Source organism: Saimiri boliviensis, chromosome X, assembly GCF_048565385.1.
Source record: "Saimiri boliviensis isolate mSaiBol1 chromosome X, mSaiBol1.pri, whole genome shotgun sequence".
Taxonomy (NCBI): Eukaryota; Metazoa; Chordata; class Mammalia; order Primates; family Cebidae; genus Saimiri; species Saimiri boliviensis.
The window spans coordinates 117,694,065-117,717,612 of record NC_133470.1 but is presented as its reverse complement, the minus strand read 5'-3'; the positions used below and the strand labels follow the sequence as shown (position 1 = coordinate 117,717,612).

General features: G+C 37.7%; 1 protein-coding gene across 6 annotated transcripts in view; it reads right to left on the bottom strand.

Annotated features, from left to right (window-relative positions):
• Nucleotides 1-23,548, bottom strand: part of KLHL13 (kelch like family member 13) — a 198,236-nt gene that overhangs the window by 104,424 nt on the left and 70,264 nt on the right. For 2 of the 6 annotated variants that reach the window (XM_074392106.1, XM_039464095.2), the window contains exons 2-3: nucleotides 15,983-16,145; nucleotides 15,467-15,540 (exon numbers count right to left, since the gene is read on the bottom strand). The exons of 1 other annotated variant lie outside the window; for it this stretch is intronic. In XM_074392106.1, coding sequence (XP_074248207.1) covers nucleotides 15,467-15,516 — 50 coding nt within the window. In that variant the 5' untranslated portion in view covers nucleotides 15,517-15,540; nucleotides 15,983-16,145. Of the gene's footprint in view, nucleotides 1-15,466; nucleotides 15,541-15,982; nucleotides 17,008-23,548 lie in introns of those variants that run through there. 3 more of the 6 variants (XM_003931057.3, XM_074392108.1, XM_074392107.1) reach the window with 2 other exon arrangements.

The following is a 23,548-nucleotide window of genomic DNA, read 5'->3' as shown; positions in this document are numbered from 1 at the left end:
TATTTTTATTGGCTAGATCTAGCCAAAGATTTGACTTACAATTATTGCCACACTTACTTCACAGACAATAAAACTAGGCCCTCACAAGTTTTTAATCTTCAAAAAGCACAGAAAAAATACCTTCATTGAAAGTCAGAAAACCAAATTATGATAAAGTAATAAAAGCATTTATCTCCAATGACTGATCACCTTGTTAAATTTGTTTTACATAAAGTTAATCACATATGCATTTCTTTAGCATATACTATGTGCTTAGGCTTAAAAATATTTTTAGATTTTTAAATTGAAAAGGAAGCTTTTGACCTTCCAGTTCTTATATTTTACAGATGAGGACACTGCTAGAAAAACAGTAAAGGCTAAATATTTCAAATATGGAATGACCTGATTCCCAGCCCTGTATTCCCTTGACATTCTATACCATGAAGACATGACACATTATGTCAGTACAAAAGTCTGGGTTTATTTCTAGAATCTATGCTAAATTCAATTAGCCTATTTTACAGTTTTAAAGATTGTCACTTAATATTAAATTACTTGGCTGGGCATGGTGGCTCACGCCTATAAACCCAGCACTTGTGAGGCCAAGGTGGGCAGATCACCTGAGGTTGGGAGTTCGAGACCAGCCTGACCAACATGGTGAAACCCAGTCTCTACTAAAAATACAAAATTAGCCAGGTGTCGTGGCGCATGCCTGTAATACCAGCTACTCAGGAGGCTGAGGCAGGAGAATAGCTTGAACTCGGAAGGCAGAGGTTGTGGTGAGCCAAGACAGTGCCAAGCGTAGATCGCGCCATTTCACTCCAGCCTGGGCAACAAGAGAGAAACTATACCTCAAAAAAAAAAAAAAAATTACTTAACTATAAGTAACAGTTGACTGTGGGAAACAAAAAGAAACTAAACCACTTCACTGAATAAAATCACCAGCCAGTAATTGTTAATTAATGCTACAACTTCTACAGGTAGTTACAGAAAGCTTACTATGTGCAAAATCTTGCATTATGTTCAATACAGGACATAAAAATACATTAGATACAGCCAGTCACTCTCTGAAAGGTCTCCCTTAGGCATAAGCAAATAAAGGCTCAAATTACTTCAATGCAGAACCAAGCATGATAAAATTCTTTGCAATTGTAAAACAGTTCAGAGGCAAGAAGCTCTCCTGGTCATGTGATTGGATTGATCAGATAATCCTTTATGTAGATTATGGAATTTAATATGGGTCTTGAGGAACAAGTAGGATTTTAATTGTCATAAACAGGAAAGGACAATCTAGGTGACATTATCAGATTAACAATTTTAAAAGATCATTCTGACTAGAGTGTGAAGAATCCAGTTGGTTGCCAAATATTGTCAAATTTACCCCTAAGTATTTCACGAATGCATTCCTTTTCATTCATTCCCACTGCCATCACCTTTGTTCAGACTCTTTTCATTTCTTTCTATGACTACTACAATAGACTGATCGCTGGTCTCTGAATTTTCCCCTCCTCCTTCCCCAAATAATCCATACAGCCACCAAAGTGATCTTTCTAGCAGCGTAAGGTGGATCACATCACTCTTCTGTTGGTATGCTTCAGTAGATCTCTACAGTCTGTCAAGTATGTAAGCTCTTAAGCATGACACATAAAATGCTTCTTAACTTGGTCCCTACCTGCCTCTCTTAACTCATCTCCAGCCTTTTCTTGCTTTGTCCCATATCACTATGAATAATAATCATCTGATTTTTATTATAGTTCTGTGAATGGTTCACACTTTTTCATGCCTTCATGCATAGTAATGCAATGTGAGATTAACATTGAATGTTATCCAAAAGTAAAGATATAGCTATAGAATAGTTATTATCTGACCACACCTCAACCCCAGAAGATATAAGGTCAATAATCAGAAGGACTCACTTTTCATCATACTTTTGCACGTGAAAATATTTAGCTCTTACCAATTATACAATAAACATTCGGTGAGTCATAAACAGAACAAATATAGATGTTTTACTAGTCCTTCATTTATATAGTTAATTAATGAGTAATTACCACATACCAGACATTGTACTAATAATGGAGATACATTTCCTTCAGGTACTCATTATCTTATTGAAGATTTCCTTCGTCAAATTTTTTAATATGCTACTAAGTTTATGTTGAACGTATAGGACAATTTGGAAGGAACGTATCTCTTCTTAGCATTTACTCTTTTATCAAGAACCATAGTATGGGCCGGGCATGGTGGCTCATACCTGTAATCCCAACACTTTGGGAGGCCAAGGTGGGCAGATCATGAGGTCATGAGTTCAAGACAAGCCCCCTGACCAACATGGTGAAACCCCATCTCAAAAAAAAAAAAAAAAAAAAAAAAAAAAAAACATGGTACGTATAACTCTCCATTTTTTAAATGTCTTCTTTCCTGTCTCTGGGTAGAATTTTTAAATATGTGTAATATAAACCCTAGACATTTTTGTTGGGGTTATTACCAAATATTTATGTTTTGTGGCTACTATAAACTGTTTCCATTATATCTTCTAAATGGCTATTTCTGATACAGATAACAAGGTACTGTTTTTTAAAACTTTTATTTATATCCAACTATTTTTTATAACTCATTAATTCTACCAACTAGGGGGTTGTTTTTAAGACTTAGCTTTTATAGATATAAAAACCTATCCTTTTTTATTTATTTCTATTTTTATTTCATATATTTAATGTGTACAATATGATGTTTTGGTAAACATAGGCACAGTGAAATGATTACTATAGTTAAACAAATTAATACATCTATCATCACCTTCCACAGCTGCCTTTTTGTGTGGTAAGAACACCTAAAATCTACTTCCTTACTGAATTTTCAGAATACAATATATTATTATTAACTATTGTCCTCATGCCATAGATTACATCTCTAGACTTATTCATCCTACCTAAAGGCAAATTTACATGCTTTAACCTTCTTATTCCCATTTCTTCCTACTCCTGCCCCTGTGCTTCTATCTATTCGACATTTACAAATATAGTATTTTTTGTTTGATGTCTGCCTTATTTCACTTAGCATAATGTCCTCCACATCCATCCATGTTGTTGTAAATTTCATTATCTCCTTTTTAGAAGACTGAATAATATCCAATTGTGTGTGTGTGTGTGTGTGTGTGTGTGTGTGTGTATCACAATTCCTTTATCCAGTTATCCACTGAACGTTGTTTCCATATCTTGGCCATTGTGTAAAATGTTGCAATTAACATTGAAAGCACAGATATCTCAAGGAAGTGCTAATTCCATTTCTCTTGCATATATACCCAGAAGTGGGATTGCTGGGTCATATGGTTGTTCTGTATTTAATGGCTGCACAATTTTATATTTCCACAAATGGTGTGCAAGATTTCTCTTCTCTACATCCTCTCCAACACTTGCTATCATTTGTCCTTCTGATTGATAACAGCTTTCCTAATAGGTGTAAGGTGATATCTCATTGTGGTTTTTATTTGAATATCCCTGATGATGTGATGTTGAGCACCTTTTTACATGTCTGTTGGCCATTTATATGTATTATTTGGACAAAAATGTCTATTCAGGTCTTTTGCTCATTTTTAAGTTGTGTTATTTGATGCAATTCTTTTCTACAGAGTTATGTGAGTCCCTTATATATTTAAGGTATTAACCCTCAACAGACATACGGCTTGCAAATATTTTCTACCAATCTGTAGGCTGCTTTTTCATTTTGTTGATTGTTTTCTTTGCCATGTAGAATGTTTCTATGTAGTCTCAACTTGTTTATTCTTGTTTCTGTTGCCTAAGCTTTTGGTGTGATATACAAAAAAAAAAAAAAAAAAAAAATCATTGCCAAGGCCAATATCAAGGAGTGTTTCCTTTATGCTTTCTTTTCTTTTTTGTCAACCTCTTCCTGATAGCTCTGATCCCTTGTATTTACTTACAGAAACATTTTGATTTCAGGTCTTACAATTCAGCATTTAATCCATCTTGGGTTTATTTTTGTGTACAATATAATATAAACATCCAGTTTCATTCTTTGTGAGTGGATAGCCAGCTTTCCCAGCACTATTTATCTTCCAAGAATTGGTAATTTTGTCTTCTTCCTTCCATTAATTATGCCTGTTTACTGGTTTTAGACAGAATACATAAATATATGTTAAATATTATGCTGATTATGGGCATCCTCCTTTCATTGCTGCTTAAGGAACAACTCTTCCATTTTACCTGTAAGTGTGATGCTGATTTGTTGGTTTCAGAGAGGGAATTTTTTTTCTTATTATAATAGCAATTTTCTGTCACTAATATTTTAAGGGCTCTTTTCTATTCTTAAAATAAGCATTTAATTGTTTTCAAACACCTTTGGATTTTCACTTTTGGTTCTTATTACATTCATTACATCTATTAGTAAGATGCAACCTATGAATAAATTTCACATTAAACCATTCTCATGCTGGGATTAAACTTTCTTAGTCAAAAAGAGTTTATTCCTCTCATATATTCCTCTTTTTTTTCATTTTTTAAATTGTACTTTAGATTCTGGGGTACATGTGCAGATCATGCAAGATTGCTGCACAGGTACATTCATGGCAAGGTGGTTTGCTGCCTCCATTCCCCCATCATCTGTATCTGACATTTCTCCCCACGTTATCCCTCCTCCGCCTCCCTCCCACTATCCCTCCACTAGTCCCCCACAAAGGACTCAGATGTGTGATGCTCCTCTCTCTGTGTCCACAGGTTCTCATTGTCCAACACTCGCCAATGAGTGAGAACATGCTGTGTTTGACTTTCTGTTCTTGTGTCAGTTTGCTGAGAATGATGGTTTCCAGGTTCATCCATGTCCCTACAAAGGACACAAACTCATCATTTTTTATGGCTTCATAGTATTCCATGGCATATATGTGCCACATTTTCCTTGTCCAGTCTATTATTGATGGGCAGTTGGGTTGGTTCGAGGTCTCTGCTATTGTGAACAGTGCTGTGATGAACATGTATGTTATTTATAATACAACGATTTACTGTCCTTTGGGTATATACCCAGGAATGGGATTGCTGGGTCAAATGGAATTTCTATTTCTAGATCCTTGAGGAATTGCCACACTGTCTTCCACAACTAATTTACACTCCCACTAGCACTGTAAGAGTGTTCCTATTCTCCACATCCTCTCCAGCATCTGTTGTCTCCAGATTTTTTAATGATCACTATTCTAACCAGTATGAGATGATACCTCAATGTGGTTTTGATTTGCATTTCTCTAATCACCCGTGATGATGAGCATTTTTTCATATGTTTGTTGGCTTCATATATATCTTCATTTGAAAAGTGTCTGTTCATATCCTTTGCCCATTTTGGGGTTGGTTTGTTTGTCTTTATCTTGTGAATCTTTTTTAATTCTTTGTAGATTCTGGATATTAGCCCTTTGTCAGATGGATAGATTGCAAAATTTTTTCCCATTCTGCTGGTTGCCAGTTCACTCTAACAATTGTTTCTGTTACTGTTCAGAAGCTCTGGAGTTTAATTAGATCCCATTTGTCTATTTTGGCTTTTGTTGCCAATGCTTTTGGTGTTTTAGTCATGAAGTCCTTGCCTATGCCTATGCCCTGGAAGGTTTTGCCTAGGTTTTCTTCTAGGGTTTTTATGATGTTGGGTCTTACATTTAAGTCCTTAATCCATCTGGAGTTAATTTTAGTGTAAGGTGTCAGGAAGAGGTCCAGTTTCTGCTTTCCACACATTGCTAGTCAATTTTCATTTATTAAACAGGGGATCCTTTCCCCCATTGTTTGTTTTTGTCAGGTTTGTCAAAGATTAGATGGTTGTAGATGTGTGGTGATGCTCTGGAGGCCTCTGTTCTGTTCCATTGGTATACGTCTCTGTTTTGATACAAGTACCATGCTGTTTTGATTACTGTTGCCTTGTAGTATAGCTTGAAGTCCAGCAGCGTGATGCCACCAGCTTTCTTCTTTTTGCTTAGGATTGTGTTGGCTATGCAGGCTCTCTTTTGGTTCCATATGAAGTTTAAGGTGGTTTTTTCCATTTCTGTGAAGAATGTCAGTGGTAGTTAGATGGGGATAAAGTTAAATCTATAAATTACTTTGGGCAGTATGGCCATTTTCTTGATATTGTTTCTTCCTAACCATGAGTATGGAATGTTTTTCCATCTGTTTTTGTCTTCTCTTATTTCCTTGAGCAGTGGTTTGGAGTTCTCCTTGAAGAAGTCCTTTACCTCATTTGTTAGTTGTATTCCTAGGTATTTTATTCTCCTTGTCACAATTGTGAATAGGAGTGCACTCTTGATTTGGCTCTCTGTCTGTTATTGGTGTATAGGAATGCTTGTGATTTCCGCACGTATCCTGAGACTTGGCTGAAGTTGCTTATCAGCTTACGGAGGGTTTGGGCTGAGATGATGGGGTCTTCTAAATATACAATCATGTCATCAGCAAATAGAGACAATTTGACTTTCTCCTTTCCTAATTGAATACCCTTTATTTCTTTTTCTTGCCTACTTGCTCTGACTAAAACTTCCAATATTATATTGAATAAGCATGGTGAGAGAGAGCATCCTTGTCTAGTGCCAGATTCCAAAGGGAATGCTTCCAGTTTTTACCCATTCAGTATGCTATTGGCTGTGGGCCTGTCATAAATAGCTTCTATTATTTTGTGGTATGTTCCATTGATAGCTAGTTTATTGAGAGTTTTTAGCATAAAGAGCTGTTGAATTTTGTCAAAGGCCTTCTCTGCATCTATTGAGATAATCATGCGGTTTCTGTCTTTGGTTCTACTTATGTGGTAGATTCTGCTTACGGACTTGAGTATGTTGAACCAGCCTTGCATCCCCTTAATGAAGCCTACTTGATCGTGATGGATAAGCTTTTTGATGTGCTATTGCAATCAGTTTACCCGTATTTTATTGAAGATTTTTGCATCTATGTTCATCGTGGATATTGGCCTAAAGATTTCTTTTTTTAAGTCTCTGCCGGGTTTTGGTATCAGGATAATGTTGGTTTCATAAAATGAGTTGGGGAGGATTCCCTCTTTTTGGATTGTTTGGAATAGTTTCAGAAGGAGTGGTACCAGCTCCTCTTTGTATGTCTGGTAGCATTCAGCTGTGAACCCATCTGGACCTGGACTTTTTGGGGGTGGTAGGCTATTAATTGCTGCCTCAACATCAGCTCTTGTTATTGGTCTATTCAGGGTTTCAACTTCTTCCTGGTTTAGTGTTGGGAGGGTGCAAGTGTCTAGGAATTATCCATTTCTTCCAGGTTTACTGGTTTCAGTGCATAGAGTCGTTTGTAGTAATCTCTGATGGTAGTTTGTATTTCTGTGGGATCAGTGGTGATATCCCCTTTATCGTTTTTTATTTAATCTATTTGAGTCTTCTCTCTTTTCTTTTTTATTAATCTGGCTAGCAGTGTGTCTGTTTTGTTGATCTTTTCAAAAAACCAGCTCCTGGATTTATTGATTTTTGAAGGATTTTCTGTGTCTCTATCTCCTTCAGTTCTGCTCTGATCTTAGTTATTTCTTGTCTTCTGCTGGCTTTTGAGGTTTTTTTTGATCTTGCTCCTCTAGCTCTTTCAATTTCAATGATAGGGTGTTGATTTTAGGTTTTTCCTCACTTCTCATGTAGGCATTTATTGCTATAAATTTCCCTCTAGACACTGCTTTGAATGTGTCCCAGAGACTCTGGTACATTGTGTCCTTGTTCTCATTGGTTTTGAAGAATGTCTTTATTTCTGCCTTCATTTCATTGTTTATCCAGTTGACATTCAGGAGCCAGTTTTTCAGTTTCCATGAAGTTGTGCAGTTTTGAGTTAGTTTCTTAATCCTGAGATCTAATTTGATTGCACTGTAGTATAAGAGACTGTTTGCTATGATTTCTGTTATTTTGCATTTGCTGAGGAGTGATTTACTTCCAATTATGTGGTCAATTTTAGAGTAGGTGTGATGTGGTGCTGAGAAGAATGTATATTCTGTGGATTCGGGGTGGAGAGTTCGGTAGATGTCTATTAGGTCCGCTTGTTCCAGTTCTGCATTCAAGTCCTTGGATATCCTTGTTGATTTTCTGTCTCGTTGATCTGTCTAATATTGACAGTGGAGTGTTAAAGTCTCCCACTATTATTGTGTGGGAGTCTAAGTCTCTTTGTAGGTCATTAAGAATCTGCTTTAGGTATATGGGTGCTCCTTTATTGGGTGCATATATATTTAGTATAGTTAGCTCTTCTTGATACATTGATACTTTTACCATTATGTAATGCCCTTCTTTGTCTCTTTTGATCTTTGTTGGTTTAAAGCCTATTTTATCAGAGATTAGAATTGCAACCCCTGCTCTTTTTTGCTCTCTATTTGCTTGGTAGATCTTCCATCCCTTTATTTTGAGTCTATGCATGTCTTTCCTTGTGAGATGGGTCTCCTGCATACAGCACACCAAATGAGTCTTGACTTTTTACCCAATTTGTCAGTCTGTGTCTTTTGATTGGGGCATTTAGGCCATTTACATTTAACGTCAATATTGTTATGTGTGAATTTGATCCTGCCATTTAGTTACTGGTTGTTTGTTTTGCCCACTGGCTAACACAGTTTCCTCATTATGTCATCAGTCTTTACCATTTGGTTTGTTTTTGCAGTGGCTGGTACTGGATGTTTTTTTCTGTGTTTAGTGCTTCCTTCAGGAGCTCTTGTAAGGCACGTCTGGTGGCAATGAAATCTCTCAGTAATTGCTTGTCCGTAAAGGATTTTATTTCTCCTTCACTTAAGAAGCTTAGTTTGGCTGGATATGAGATTCTGGGTTGAAAGTTCTTTTCTTTAAGGATGTTGAATATTGGCCCCCTCTCTCTTCTGGCTTGCAGGGTTTCTGCTAAAAGATCTGCTGGGAGTCTGATGAGCTTTCCTTTGTGGGTGACCTGACCTTTCTTTCTGGCTTCCTTTAGCATTTTTTCCTTTATTTCAACCCTGGTGAATTTGAAGATTATGTGCCTTGTGGTTGCTCTTCTTGAGGAGTATCTCAGTGGGGTTCTTTGTATTTCCTGTATTTGAAAGTTTGCCTGCTTTGTTAGGTTGGGGAAGTTCTCCTGGAAAATATCCTGAAGAGTGTTTTCCAGCTTGGAATCATTTTCCCCTCTTCTTCACATACACCAATCAAGCATAGATTCGGTCTTTTCACATAATCCCATATTTCTTAGAGGCTTTGTTCATTTCTTTTCACTCTTTTTTCTCTTTTCTTGCCTTCTCTTTTTATTTCATTGAGTTGATCTTCAATCTCTGATATCCTTTCTTCCGCTTGATCCATTCAGCTATTGAAACTTGTGTATGCTTCACTAAGTTCTCGTGCTGTGTTATTCAACTCCATTAAGTCGTTTATGTTCTTCTCCAGGCTAGTTATTCTAGTTAGCATTTCGTCTAAGCTTTTTTCAAGGTTCTTAGTTTCTTTGCATTGGGTTAGAACATGTTCTTTTAGCACAGAGAAGTTTGCTATTACCCATCTTCTGAAGCCTGCTTCTGTCAGCTCGTCAAAATCATTTTCTGACCTGTTTTGTTGCCTTCCTTGGGAGTTGCTGTGAGCTCTCTGGGGAGGAGAGGTGTTCTGGACTTTGATGTTTTCATCCTTTTTGCACTGGTTTCTTCCCATCTTCATGGTTTTATCTGTCTTTGATCTTTGAAGTTGCTGATTTTGAATGGGATCTCTGAGTGGACATCCTTTCTGTTAAAGTTGGGGTTATTTCTCCTGTACGAGGCTTTTTTTTTTTTTAATGCAGGTGTCAGCATGCCGCTTGAGATAGTCTGTCCATTGTCTGCCTATGGAGGCCCTGCTAGGCTGCCTCAGTTTCAGCTGGGCTGCTGTTTATTCTTCCCCTGTTCCACTATGCTAGTGGGATTAGCCCCGCCTTCCCAATGGCGGGCTTCTCTCCCTCTGCTGCCCCTGCTGCTGCTGTATAGAGCTCCGCCTGATGTGTTAACTGCAAAACTCTCCCAGGAGAGGGATTCTGGTTGCTTGATCTTAGGGGTGGGGCCTGTCTGGCCATATCCCCCTCCCCGCTTTCAACTGTCCCTTCTGTGGGACAGGCAGTTCCTTCTCACAAGCTTTCTCCATGTTAGACCAAGTCTCTGCCCTGGTCTACACTGACAAGGCACCAGTCTGGCTGGGGCTGCTGGCCTGGGCTGTCACCTGGGTCTTCAGCTCAGGGTGGTTCTCAGCCAGGCAGAATTTTCCTAGGCTGTATGCTGCCGAAGTCTCAGAGTGTAGCACTGCATGTGATTCAGAGTAACAAGGAGATGACGCTCCCCCCAAATCCTCTATGCCAGATACACTTTCAAGGTGGGGCAGTGCCCCGCCTTGCCTCAGCTTGCCCTCTTTGGGCTGCTTTTGCTGCCTTTTGTGGGGTTAATCCCACTGTTCAACCAGTCCCTTTAGAACGAACCTGGTACCTCACTCGGAGATGCAGATATTGCTCTTGTTCTGTGTCTCACTCAGTGGGAGTTGCACTCCGGAGAAGCTCCCTTTCAGTCATCTTGGTCTCCCTCGAGCTTTTTTTTTTTTTTTAGTCTGAGTCTTGCTCTGTCGCCCAGGCTGGAGAGAGCAGTGGCACAATCTCGGCCCACTGCAACCTCCGCCTCCCAGGTTCAGGTGATTCTCATGCCTCAACCTCCCAAGTAGCTGGGATTACAGATGTGCACCACCATGCCTGGCTAATTTTCTTTGTATTTTTAGTAGAGACAGGATTTCACCATGTTGGCCAGGCTGGTCTTGAACTCTTAACGTTGGATAACCCACCCTCCCCAGCCTCCCAAAATGCTGCGATTCCAGATGTGAACCCTTTCATATATTTCTGAATGTCTTTGATTTTATTTTAGTTAGAATTTGAAACTGACCCATAATTTGCATATGCATGCAAGCAACATTTTTCTCAGGTTTTGACACTTGAATTATGCAGCTTCCCATTATTTTCTATGTATGGATCACTTAGAATTATGTTTCTTTCAAAGGGGCTTTATTTATAAGAACGGTTACAAGAGAAGAAAATCAAAAGTCATTGTGTTATAAACTAGGGACCATAAGACTAGGCCTCTCTGCAATGCCAGATTTAGTTAAAGTTATCATTTAACTACTTTGCCCTTTACAACAGTATTAACTTAGAATTAAAAGTACAAAGAAACTTTTCTTTTATAAAGTGGTCTTATTAATTACTTAGATTCTATGTGGAATCTAGTCTACATATTCACTTCTCTGGTTTGCAATCAAGAATGCATTCATAATGTGAGGGTTTAAACTGTAAAACTTTTGGAAGAAAGCCTCAAATTTGGGAGGGCAAAGATTTCTTGGCCAAGATACAAAAAGCACTAAGCATAATAGAAGAAAAATTATAAACTGAACTTCATTTTAAAAAGAACTGCTGCTCATCAAAAGACACAAATACCAGAATGGGAGGGTAAGCCATGGACTGGAAGGAAATATTCACAGTACAAATACCTATATATCGAGTGAATTTAAAACTCCATAATCAAAATAAAATAACAACCCATTTTTTAAATGGCCAAAACACTTGAACATATGCTTCTAAAATATATCCAAATAACCAATAAACATATGAACACCTATTCATATCATTACACATGAGGAAAATGAAGAGTGAAAACCATTATGAGAAAGTACTACACACCCAGAGAATGGCTAAAATTAAAGAGGCTAACAATATCAAATGTTAGTAAAGATTCTCACTTATTATTGGTTGGAGTATAAAATAGTATAACTAGCTTCAAAAAACATTTGGTAGTTTCTACAAATGTTAAACAACAGTAGCTTACTTTATGTCCCAGCAATTCCACTTATAGTATACTATAAACCCAAACAAAATGAGTGCATGTGGCCAAAATAAATTTTATACAAGAATGCCAATAACAGTTTTATGCACTGTAGTCAAATACTAGATGCAACTTAAATGACTATCAACAGGAAAATAGATAAAATAAATTGTCGTAAATTTAAACAATGAAATATTACATGGTAACAATAAAGAAGGAGCTACTGATACATGCAGCTATAAATTCAACATCCCCTCATCTACTCCTCTTTTTACCCAACATGGCCACATATCACCCCTATGACGTCCCTATTTTCTGTGTCTGTGAGCAAGTCTACTTCACAGCCCCTAAGGTGAATATTCCGCCCTAGCCCAGATGATCATACAGAAGTCCCTGCTTATACATGGTTTCACTCTCCCCTGGTTTCAGTTACCTGTGGTCAACCACATTCTAAAGGAAATATCAAATAGGAAATTCTAGGAATAAACAATTTATAAGGTTTCAATTGTGTATGATTCTGAGTAAAATGATGAAATCTTATACTATCCTACTTCACCCCACCCATGAGGTGAACTATCTCTTTGTCCAGCATATCCATGCTGTAAATGCTACCCACCCATGAGTTACTTGGTAGACAGCTCAGTTATCAGATCAACTGCCGAGGTATTTCAGCACTTGTGTTCACAGAACCCTTATTTAACTTAATAGTGGCCTATCATGCAAAAATAGTGATACTTGTGATTTGGATATGTCAAAGAGAAGCCATAAAGTGTTTCCTTTAAGTGAAAAGGTCAAAGTCCTTGACCTAAAAATAGTATACTCTCCCTCCACCAGGACACATGTTTACCTATGTAAGAAACCTGCACATCACGCATATGTGTCTCAGAATTTAAAATAAAATAAATTAATTTTTAAAAAATCATATACTGAGGTTACTAGGATCAACAGTAAGGAAGAAATCTTCTGTTAGTGAAATTGTGGAGAAGAAAGAATAAGCTTGTGCTAGTTCTGCTGTCACACTCAAACTGCAAAAGTTATGACTACAGTGCATGGCAAGTGCTTAGTTAAGATGGAAAATGTTTATATTTGTGAGTAGAAGACATGAGCAGAAACTTGTTCTGATTGATGGCAGTTGGATCCAGTACTATCCTCAGTTTCAAGCATTCTGGGAGCCTTGAAACATATCCCCCATGGATAAAGCAGTACTACTGTATACATTCCAACAAACAGGCACCCACATATTGTATTTCTCTAATGGGATTATTATGGAAAATTCTTTCCATGCTATCTGTCAAATAACAGTAACTTTATATACAGTCTCTTCCTACCACAACTTGCCAACATTTTCTTTTCCTTTTACAACATGCCTGTATTTCAAAATACCTCAGAATTGAAAAACACAAATACTACATTTTCAAAATAATTAAAATTTCACTTTTATATTTGAATAATATGAGGAATCTTCAAAAAGTTCATGCAAAATTTGTATTTTTTTAAAAAGTTATGAATGGATTTCAATTTTTTTGCTTGAAAATAAACTCAAAGTAATGTGTTATGACATGCCTGAACAGGACCTAGTTTGAAGCACTAAGAAGGATAACACATTGTTTTGAAAAGAGCCCCTATCAAGGCAACATGAATTCTGCTAAAATTGAAGCAAGAACAAACATCAAATTTATGATAAAGTTTGGGTGGAATAATAGTGAAATCATCGATGCATTATGTAAAGTTTATGGGACAAGGCCCCCAAAGAAACCAGCAGTTTACAAATGAAATAACTCATTTTAGAAAGGGATGACATGATGTTAAAGATGAAGCCCACAGCAGCAAACCATCCAAATCAATTTGCAAGGAAAAAATAACCTTGCTCATGTCCTAATTAAAGAGGACCAACAAATAACAGCAGACCTGATAGCCAATACCATTGATACTTCAGTTGTTTCAGCTTACACAACTCTAACTGAAAAATTCAAGTTGAGCAAAGTCTCTACTTGATGGGTACCAAAACAATTACACCCAGATCAGCTGCAGACAAGAACAGAGCTTTGAGTGGAAAATTATAAACAAGTAGGATCAAGATCCTGAAGTATTTATTCAAAGAATTGTGCCATGAAATGAAACATGGCCTTACCAGTATGATTCTGAAGACAAGCACAATCAAAGCAATGGCTAGGAAAAGGCGGAAGTAACCTAGTCAAAGCAAAAGCAGACTGGTCACTAGCAAAAGTCAGAGCAACAGTTTTTGGGGGAATGACCAAGGTGTTTTGCTTGAGGATTTTCAGAAGGGCCAAAAGACTATATCATCTGTTTATTATGAGACTATTTTGAGAAAGTTAGCCAAAACTTTAACAGAAGAATGACTAGAATGGCTTCCCCAGAAAGTCCTTCTTCACTATGACAATGCTTCTGCTCATTTCTCAGACAAAGGCAGTTTTGATGGGAAATCATTAAGCACCCATCTTACAGTACTAATTTGGCACCTTCTGACTTCTTTTTGTTTCCTAATCTTAAAAACCCTTTAAAGAACACCCATTTTTCTTCACTTAATAATGTGAAAAAGACATTGATATGGTTAAATTCCCAGGACACTCAGTTCTTTAGAGATGGGCTAAATGGTTGGTATCAACACTTTAAAAAGGGTCTTGATTTGGGTGGAGGTTATGTTAAGAAACAGTTGTTTTTATTTTTATCTTTTATTTCCATTTTTTCCATGAACTTTTTAAAGTTCCATCATACTAGCTCATATATACTGCTTACTGTCTGCCCAGCTCACTCATTCATGCTTGCTTTCTATTTTTCTCTCTCTCTCCACACACACACATACACACACACACACACACACACACACACACACACACACACACACATATATGTGTATATATATATATATATATATATATATATATATATGTACACACTCCTTCATACATCCCCCTTCTTTTCACATTTATTTAATCTTCACAACAACCCTGCAATGTAGGTACTATTATTAACACCATTTCATGGGTGAGGAAGTTGAGGTATAGAATGACTACAAAACTTGCCCAAGACTATACCACTAGTAAGCATCAGAGCCAGGACACAAACAACTCTAAGTTACTTCTAAGTTACTATTCCAAATGTTTCACCCAAACTGTACAATCAAGCTATGGGAAATAAGAAAGACTCTGTCACACCTGCATAACAAGGCTATTTTTCTTTAAATCATAAATTAAAAATCCTAAATTAACAGAAGAAGCTTTAAATAGCTCATATTAACTCCCTGAAAAGGTTTTAACTGGATTTTTAGATAATATAAATATATACAATCACAGGACAATCCTATTTTTAAAAATGTGTTGTTGGTGCATCTATTCTTAAGCTATGGATACCTGTATTTATTCAAAGATAAGCCTTAAAACTGAAAATCCAAATAAATATTTCCATTTACTGTATTCCAGGTGTTCATTATTTGTACCAATTGTATTTTCTAAACATATTTTCTATTTTTTTATTATCTCAGGATACATTGTCACTAACATCCTCTTTTTTCCGTTTCTTTGTCACTTAGTTATTCTCTACTTCATTCATACAGTAAATACTTATTTTATACCAAGTATTCAACAAATATTTATTGAGTGCCTGCTATGTTAGGTTATATAAATAGATAGGAAAGACATTATATAACTTATAAGTTAAACTGTTTCCATAAATATACCGGTTACGAAGTATTGCAGCAACCAATTCCCCTCTATGCAGATGATCCATCACCTCTAAAAGTTGGATAATGACCTGTTCAGAAGGAAAAGAAGCCAATATTTACTACAAAGATTAATACTAGAATTTTTAAATTGTTCTGTTTTCATAACATTTTTATATATTTCATGGTTAATTTAAAGGCAAACTGTATCCCCCTGTACTTAATGTCCATATTACATCTTAAGAAAATTAAGAAATTGAATCTTTTTTAAAAAACTGACAATAAAAATATCTACAAAATTTAATAGTGAATCATTAAATACTGTTGAATAAATTTCATGTGAAATCATTAACTAATGATTATCCATGGAAAAGCAACCAAGTGGAGCAGTCCCCCCTTTATCCATGGTTTGGCTTCCTGCAGTTCATAAAATATTAAATGGAGCATTCTCAAAATAAACAATTTACATGTTTTTAAAGTGCACGCCATTCTGAGTAGCAGGATAAAATCTCACACTATCCTGCTGCACCTCACCTGGGATGTTAATCATCCTTTTGTCCATCGTATCCATGCTGAATATCCCACTCGCCTGCTAGCCACTTAGTAGCTGTCTCAGTTATCAAAACAACATAGTATGTATAGGGTTTGGTACTATCCACGGTTTCAGGCATCCACTGGGGGTCTTGGAACATACCACCTGCAGACAAGGGGGACTATTTATACAGGAAATTTCATTAAACTGAGAATCAGAAGACCTAAGGAGTCTGTGTGAAGTTGGGTTACACAAGAGAGGTTAAAAGGGGAGAGTTGAGGCAAATACATGCCACAGAGATACAGAGACAGCACTGATTTCCATGTTACCTGGGGGACTTGGGATCTGAGAAGTGTATAAACAGGGAACACAATGTTAGAATTAGTTGCAAAAATATAAGCTAGAAAGGTATAATATGTTGAAATCCCAAAGACATAAAATAGGGGATAGAAATATTTTCTTGGCCTACACTGAATTTTTGTTGTGGTGGTTATTTTTGTGGAAGAGTAGATGAGTTTTTGGTAAACTGAACTATATCTACAGTATCTACATTTTAGTAATGCCAATGTATAGCACTGGAGAGGTAGAATATATTTCATGTATTTATTCTATTCATTTCAAATATATTAGGAAGCAAAATGTATATTTTACTTAAATGTCTCTTGTTAATAAAAATCAATTTATTACATTGGGAAGATAAAAATGCATAATATGCAATTTAGTTTGTTCATAAAGTTATCTTGGCTGGGCACGGTGGCTCGTACCTATACTCCTAGCACTTTGGGAGGCAAGGCCAGCAGATTGCTTCAGTCCAGGAGTTTGAGACCAGCCAGGGCAACATGATAAAATCCCATCTCTATAAAAATATAAAAATTAGCTGGGCATGGTGGTACGCACCTGTAGCCTCAGCTACTCAGGGGTCTGAGGTGGAAAGATCTCTTCAGCCCAGGAGGCAGAGTTTGCAGTGAGCTGAAATCACAGCACTGCACTCCAACCTGTGTGGTAGAGTGAGACCCTGTCTCAAAAATAATAATAGTAACAAAATAAAAGAAGAAGGAAAAAAGATATGTGAAGATATAAAATAATTAAGCAGTCGAGGGAGGGATTCTTTATTGTCAGCAGCCCTCAGCCAGTCTCTGAATTTAAGGAAAAGAAATAAAAGAGGAAAAGGTACTCTATTTATTGGGTCTTCATAATTCTAAAAAGGAAATAAATCAAATGACAAGACATTATTTATGCTTATTTGTACAGTCATTTTTCTGCTTATAATTCTGTCATTCTAAGCAAAAAAACTGAGTAGGCTAAATGAAATTAATATTTTACAGCATCTCACATGAACTGACCTTTGATTTACCTTCTCTAAAACATGCTAAAGTGATGAGAGAATTTGAGATGTTAAAACTTTTTAATTATGTTTAGACTATACAATTATTTAGAAGATGTTCAAAAGGGGAAAATCTGATTACTACTAGAAATCTAATAATGTAAAACTAAAAAATCATACCCTGTTTCACTAACTGCATCTAGGATAAAACATACAGGTCCTGAAATTAGGTATGCAAATTTTCTCTTAATCTGTGCTATGGTTTGAACGTGGCCCCCAAAAAGCATGTGTTGGAAACTTGACCTCAGTGCAGCAGTGTTGGGAGGTGGGGCCTAACAGAAGTTGTTTGGTCATGGGGGTACCACCCTCATGAAAGATTAATGCCATTATCATGGGAGTGGGTCCTTATAAAAGGACGAGTTCAAGTTCAGCCTCCTCTTGTGTGTTCTCTCTCTCTCTCCCCAGCCCCCATTTGCCCTTCCAACTTCTGCCATGGGATGACACAGCAAGAAGTCCTTTGTCAGATGCCAACCTCTTTATCTTGAACATCCTAGCTTCCAGAACTGTGAGAAATAAATTTCTGTTCATTAAAAATTAATCTCAAGTACTTTGTTATAGTATCACAAAACAGAATAACACAGGCATCTTGTTTCAACCAGTCCCCCTACTGTGCCTGGATTTCTGAGTCTGGGACATTCTCATTCTCCAGAAAATAAACTCTTTGGTCTCCTGAGGAGCAGGGAGTAGGTGATTGGACATGAAACTACAGCCACTTATTATAAAGATTTTCAACAAAAAACTCATGTATCCAATCTCATGACACATTCCTGCCTTCCACAAACTAGGTGCCTCCAAGTCTTAAAATATTAGGAGCTCTATAGGGAGAATTAGTTGGTTTCTCTCAGAAGTTCATATAGAGGAAGATGTAGAAGTTGAAACTTCCATTGCTCTAAGTTAGTTTCAGCCTCACATCTATCAATGCTTCTACTCCTGTTCTCTTTGTCTTATTGAGTTTTTCAATACCTTACTCTCACTTTCATGGAGTTAGGAAGGGAGAAGAAGTAAACACATGTGATCAAACTTATGTGGGATTTAACTGTAACTAATATTTTTAGCCAGAGAATTAATATATATATTAAACATATATAAGGACATATATGTCTGTGTGTGTGTCTGTGTGTGTGTGTGTGTGTGTGTGTGTGTGTGTATAGATATAAACTTTAACTAAAATTTTTAGCCATGGAATTAATATATGTATTAAATACACACACACGTGTGTGTATGACATATATAGAGACAAATATATATTTGAAAATTAGCATGGCTCCAATATGGGGATGGAAGAGAGCTAGACTAGAAATTTAGAGATCAGTTAAGAAAATTCTTGTACAGTTAAGAACTGAGATAAGAGCCGAGACAAGATCTGTGGGGATAGCCAAAATGAACTAGGACTGATTGACTAAAAGATCATAAATAGATATTACAGGGATAAGGAGATCACAAACAAAATCACAAAATCTGCTTAAGTAACTAGTATGAAGATGAAGATATCAAGTGAGATAGCACATAGATAAGTAAAAATATTGAAAAAAGGAGAATAGTTTGAGGTACACACATTTATGTACCATAGGACACACCAAACAGTGTCTAATAGAAAAATTGAAAAGATTACATCTAGATTTAGATTGGAACTAGAAGGGTCAATTTAGGAATATTTAGCCAATTAAGTGACAAGTGAAATGATGAGATTGGGAAATATTACTCAAGTGGAGGCAGTCAGAACAAGATGGCTGAATAGAAGCCTCAAGTGATCATTATCCTATAGGAACACAAAATTGAACAACTATTCACACAAAAAAAGAACTTTCATAGCAACCAAAAATTAGGTGAATGATCACAATATCTGGTTTTAACAGCATATTAAGGAAAGAGGCCCTGAAGATGGTAGAATATACAGCCCTTAATTGCCTACACCACCCCTCCCCCATCCCCGGCAGTGGCAACATCGTGCAGAGAAAGAACGTGTGCACTAGAGGAGAGAGATGGCAGTAATAATGGGGCTTTCCATGGGAACTCAGTGCTACCCTATCAGAGTAGAGAGCTACAAGGGGCAAAACTCAACTAACGACCATGGAGGAAGCATTTAGACCAGGCCTAGGAAGAGATAAATTATTTATCCTAATGCAATGATTAGAACCTGAGTTCCATCAAGCCCTGCTACCATGGGCTAAAGTGCTCTGGCATTCTAAATAAACTGAGAAGGCAGACCAGGCCACTAGGACTGCAATTCCTAGGCGAGTCCTGGTGTTACAGTGGGCTCGAAGCCAGTGGATATGGGGTGCATGTGACCCAGTGAGATACAAGGTGCTGCATCCAAGGGAGTGCTTGTGTCAGCCCTCCCACAACCCAAGGCAGCAAAGTTCACAGCTACAGGAGAGACTCCTTCCTTCCACTTGAGGAGAGAAGGGAAAAAGATGATTTTTGTCTTGCAACTTGGATACTAGCTTACCTACAGTAGGATAGGGCAGCAGGCACAGTTCTGAAGCCCCCATTCCAGGCCCGAGTTCCCAGATGACATTTCTAGTGACATCCTGAGCAAAAAGGAAACCTGCTGCCTTGAAGAGAAGGACCCAGTCCTAAGCAAGATTCATCATCTGCTGATTAAAGGGCCCTTGGGTCCTGAAAAATCAGCAGTGATAGAGAGGCAGTGCTCATTATGGGTTTTGGATGAGACTCAGAGCCATGCTGGCTTCATGTGTGACTCAGAACATTCCTAGATGTGGTAGCTATGGGAAGAGACCACAGTGATATAAAACACCAAGCAGGCTCCTATGGTCCCCAATTCCAGGCCTTGGCTCCTGCACAGCATTTCTTGACCTGCCCTGGCCAGAGGGGAGCCCACTGTCCTGAAGAGAAAGACTCAGGACTGGCAGCATTCACCACAAGCTGACTGAGGAGCACTTGGGCCTTGGGTGAACATCAGTGGTATCTAGATAGTACTCACTGCAGCCTTGGGGTAAGGGTGGCCACAAGGAGAGGCTCCTCTGCTTAAGGAAATGAGGGAGGAAAGTGGGAAGGACTTTGTCTTGCAACTTGAGTGCCAGCTCAGTAACAGTAGAATAGAGCACCAGGTAGATTCCTAAGGTTTCCAACTCTAGGCCTTGACTCCTGGGCAGGATCTCTGGACACACCCAGGGGCAGGGAGAATTTGCCATGCTGAAGGGAAGGACACAAGCCTGGCTGGATCCACTGAATGCCAACTGTAGAGCACTTGAGCCTTGAATGAACGTAAGTGGTAGCCAGGAAGTGGTTATCATTAGCCTTAGGCAAAACCCAGGTCTGTGCTAGCATCAGGTTGGACCCAGTGCAGTTCATGTGGTGGTTGCCACAGCGGTGCTGGTGTCACCTCTCCCTCAGCTCTAAACAGGTAAGATAAAAGAGAGAGACAGAGAGAGAGAGAGAGAGAGAGATTGAGAGAGAGAGAGAGAGACTCCATTTATTTGGGAGAAAGTAAGGGAAGAGAACAAGAGTCTCTGCCTGGTTATCTGGATCTTAGCATAAACCATCAAGGCAGTATCTCTAAGAGTTTGCGAGAGCCACAGCGTTACTAGGTTTGGGATGCCCACTAATGAAAATATGGCTACAGTGACCAAAGACTTAGATCACAACACCCATGTCCCTTTAAATACTTGGAAAGTCTTCCCAAGAAGGATGGGTACAAACAAGTCCACACTGCAAAGATTACAATAAATACATAATTCTTCAATGCCCAGACATCAGTGAACATCTACAAGCATTGAGACCACCCAGGAAACATGACCTCATCAAATAACCTAAATAAGGCACCAGAGACCAGTCTTAGTAAGACAGGGATATTTCACATTTCAGATGAAGAATTCAAAATAGCTGTTTTGAGGAAGCTCTATGAAATTAAAGACAACACAGAGAAAGAATTCAGAATCCTATCAGATGAGAGCTGAAAAATACAACTGATATACTGAAGAATGAGTCAGAGACCCTCAACAGTAGAAGTGATAAAGCATAAGAAAGAATTAGTGAGCTTGAAGACAGGTTATTTGAAAATACACAGCCAGAGGAAACAAAAGAAAAAATAATAAAAAAGTAAAATATACCTACAAGATCTAGAAAATAGTCTCAAAAGGGCAAATCTAGGAGTTATTGGCCTTAAAGAAGAAGTAGATAGAGAAATCAGGGTAGAAGTTTATTCAAAGGGATACTAACAGGGAACTTCGGAAACCTAGAGAATGACACCAGTATTCAAGTATAAGAAATGTACCAAGTACATTTAGCTCAAAGGAGAGTGCCTCAAGGAATTTAATAATCAAACTCCCAAACAAGCAAAGCCTTGTCTCTACACTGAGAGCTAGGCAGGGTGGTTCACAACTGTAATTCCAGCACTTCAGGAGGCTGAGGTGAGTGGATCACTTCAGGCCAGGAGTTTGAAACCAGCTGGCCAACATGGTGGAAACCCATCTCTACTAAAAATACACAATAAATTAGCTGGGAGTGGTAGTGCATGCCTGTAATCCCACTTACTCAGGAAGCTGATATAAGAATCACTTGAACCTGGAAGGCAGAGATTGTAGTGAGCTGTGATTGAGCCATGACACTCCAGCCTGGGCAGCAGAGTGAGACTCTATCTCCAAAAAAAAATAAAAATAAAAACTATACAGAGATATCATCTAATCTCAGTTAAAATGGCTTTTATCCAAAAGACAGGCAATGACTAATACTGGAGAAGATGTGGATGAAAGGAAACGCTTGTCCACTGTTGGTGGGATGTAAATTAGTACAACCACTATGGAGAATAGTTTGGCAATCCCTCAACAAACTAAAAATAGAGCTACCATATGATCCAGCAATCCCACTGATAATTACAAGCCCCAAAGAAAGAAAACCTATGTATCAAAGAGGTATCTGCAATCCCATTTTTATTGCAGCACTATTCAATAGCCAAGATTTGGAAGCAACCTAAGTGTACATAAACAGATTAATGGATAAAGAAAATGTGGTACATATACTCAACAGAGTACCATTAAATTACAAAAAGATTGCAATCTTGTCAATTGCAACAACATGGATGAAACTGGAGGACGTTGTGTTAAGTGAAATAAGCCAGGCACAGAAAGGCAAACTTCACCTGTTCTCACTCATTTGTGGGAGCTAGAAATTAAAACAACTGAACTCACAGAGACAGATGGTAGAATGATGGCTGCCAGAGGCTAGGAAGGGTAGTTCATTAGGGAGGAGTGGGAATGGTGAATGGGTACAAAACTACAGTTAAATAGAATAAATAAGATCTACCACCTGATAGCACAGCAGGAGCAACTATAGTTAATAACAACTTAACTGTACATTTCAAAATAACTTAAAGAGTATAATTAGATTGTTTGTAACTCAAAGGATAAATGCTTGAGGGGATGGATACCCCATTCTCCACGATGTGCTTATTTCCCATTACATGTCTGTATCTAAACAGCTCATGTATCCCATAAATATATACACCTACTATGTACCCACAAAAATTATAAATAAAGAGCAAAAAATGAGTATATTTACCATGAGAAGGTGGAATCCAAAAGAAATGGAAGAAGACAAACTAGTAAGGAAAACAGAGAGAATGGTAGGAGGAAAACTATGAGAATTGTGAGATAAAAGCTAAAAAGGAAGAGTAGTTCAAGAGCATTCAACAGATTGAAGACCAAGTAAGATACATCCACTTGATTTAACAATTGTGAAATGAGTGGTGACCTTTATCAAGAGCAGTTTCAATATCAGTGGAGAGAACCTTACTGCAGTGGCTTGAAAAATAAAACAGAAATAAATAAATAATTTCAAGATCTTGTGAGGAATTCAAATACAGCAGGGAATTACTCTGGTGCAAAGATGGCCTTTCAAACAAGTAAGAGAAGGGGGAATGATTGAAGAAGTGATTTCAGGACAACGGGGTAGCCATTTGGTTGTGTTTATTTTCTCAAAAAGCAGAGGTTATACACTATTTCACTTGTTGCCCTCCAGAAGGATCAAAATTTAGAGGTAACAAAGCTGAAAGAGCACCAAAAGAAAACCTAAGCAAAATTATTTATAATCATGCAGTGAAGAAGGCACGCAGCACCCTAATATCAGAAATCATAAAAGACTGTTCAATCTGATCATGGAAAAAAAAATTAAAACTCTGTACTTCAAATATGCCAAAGCCCCCAGGCAACTGATAAACTAGGAA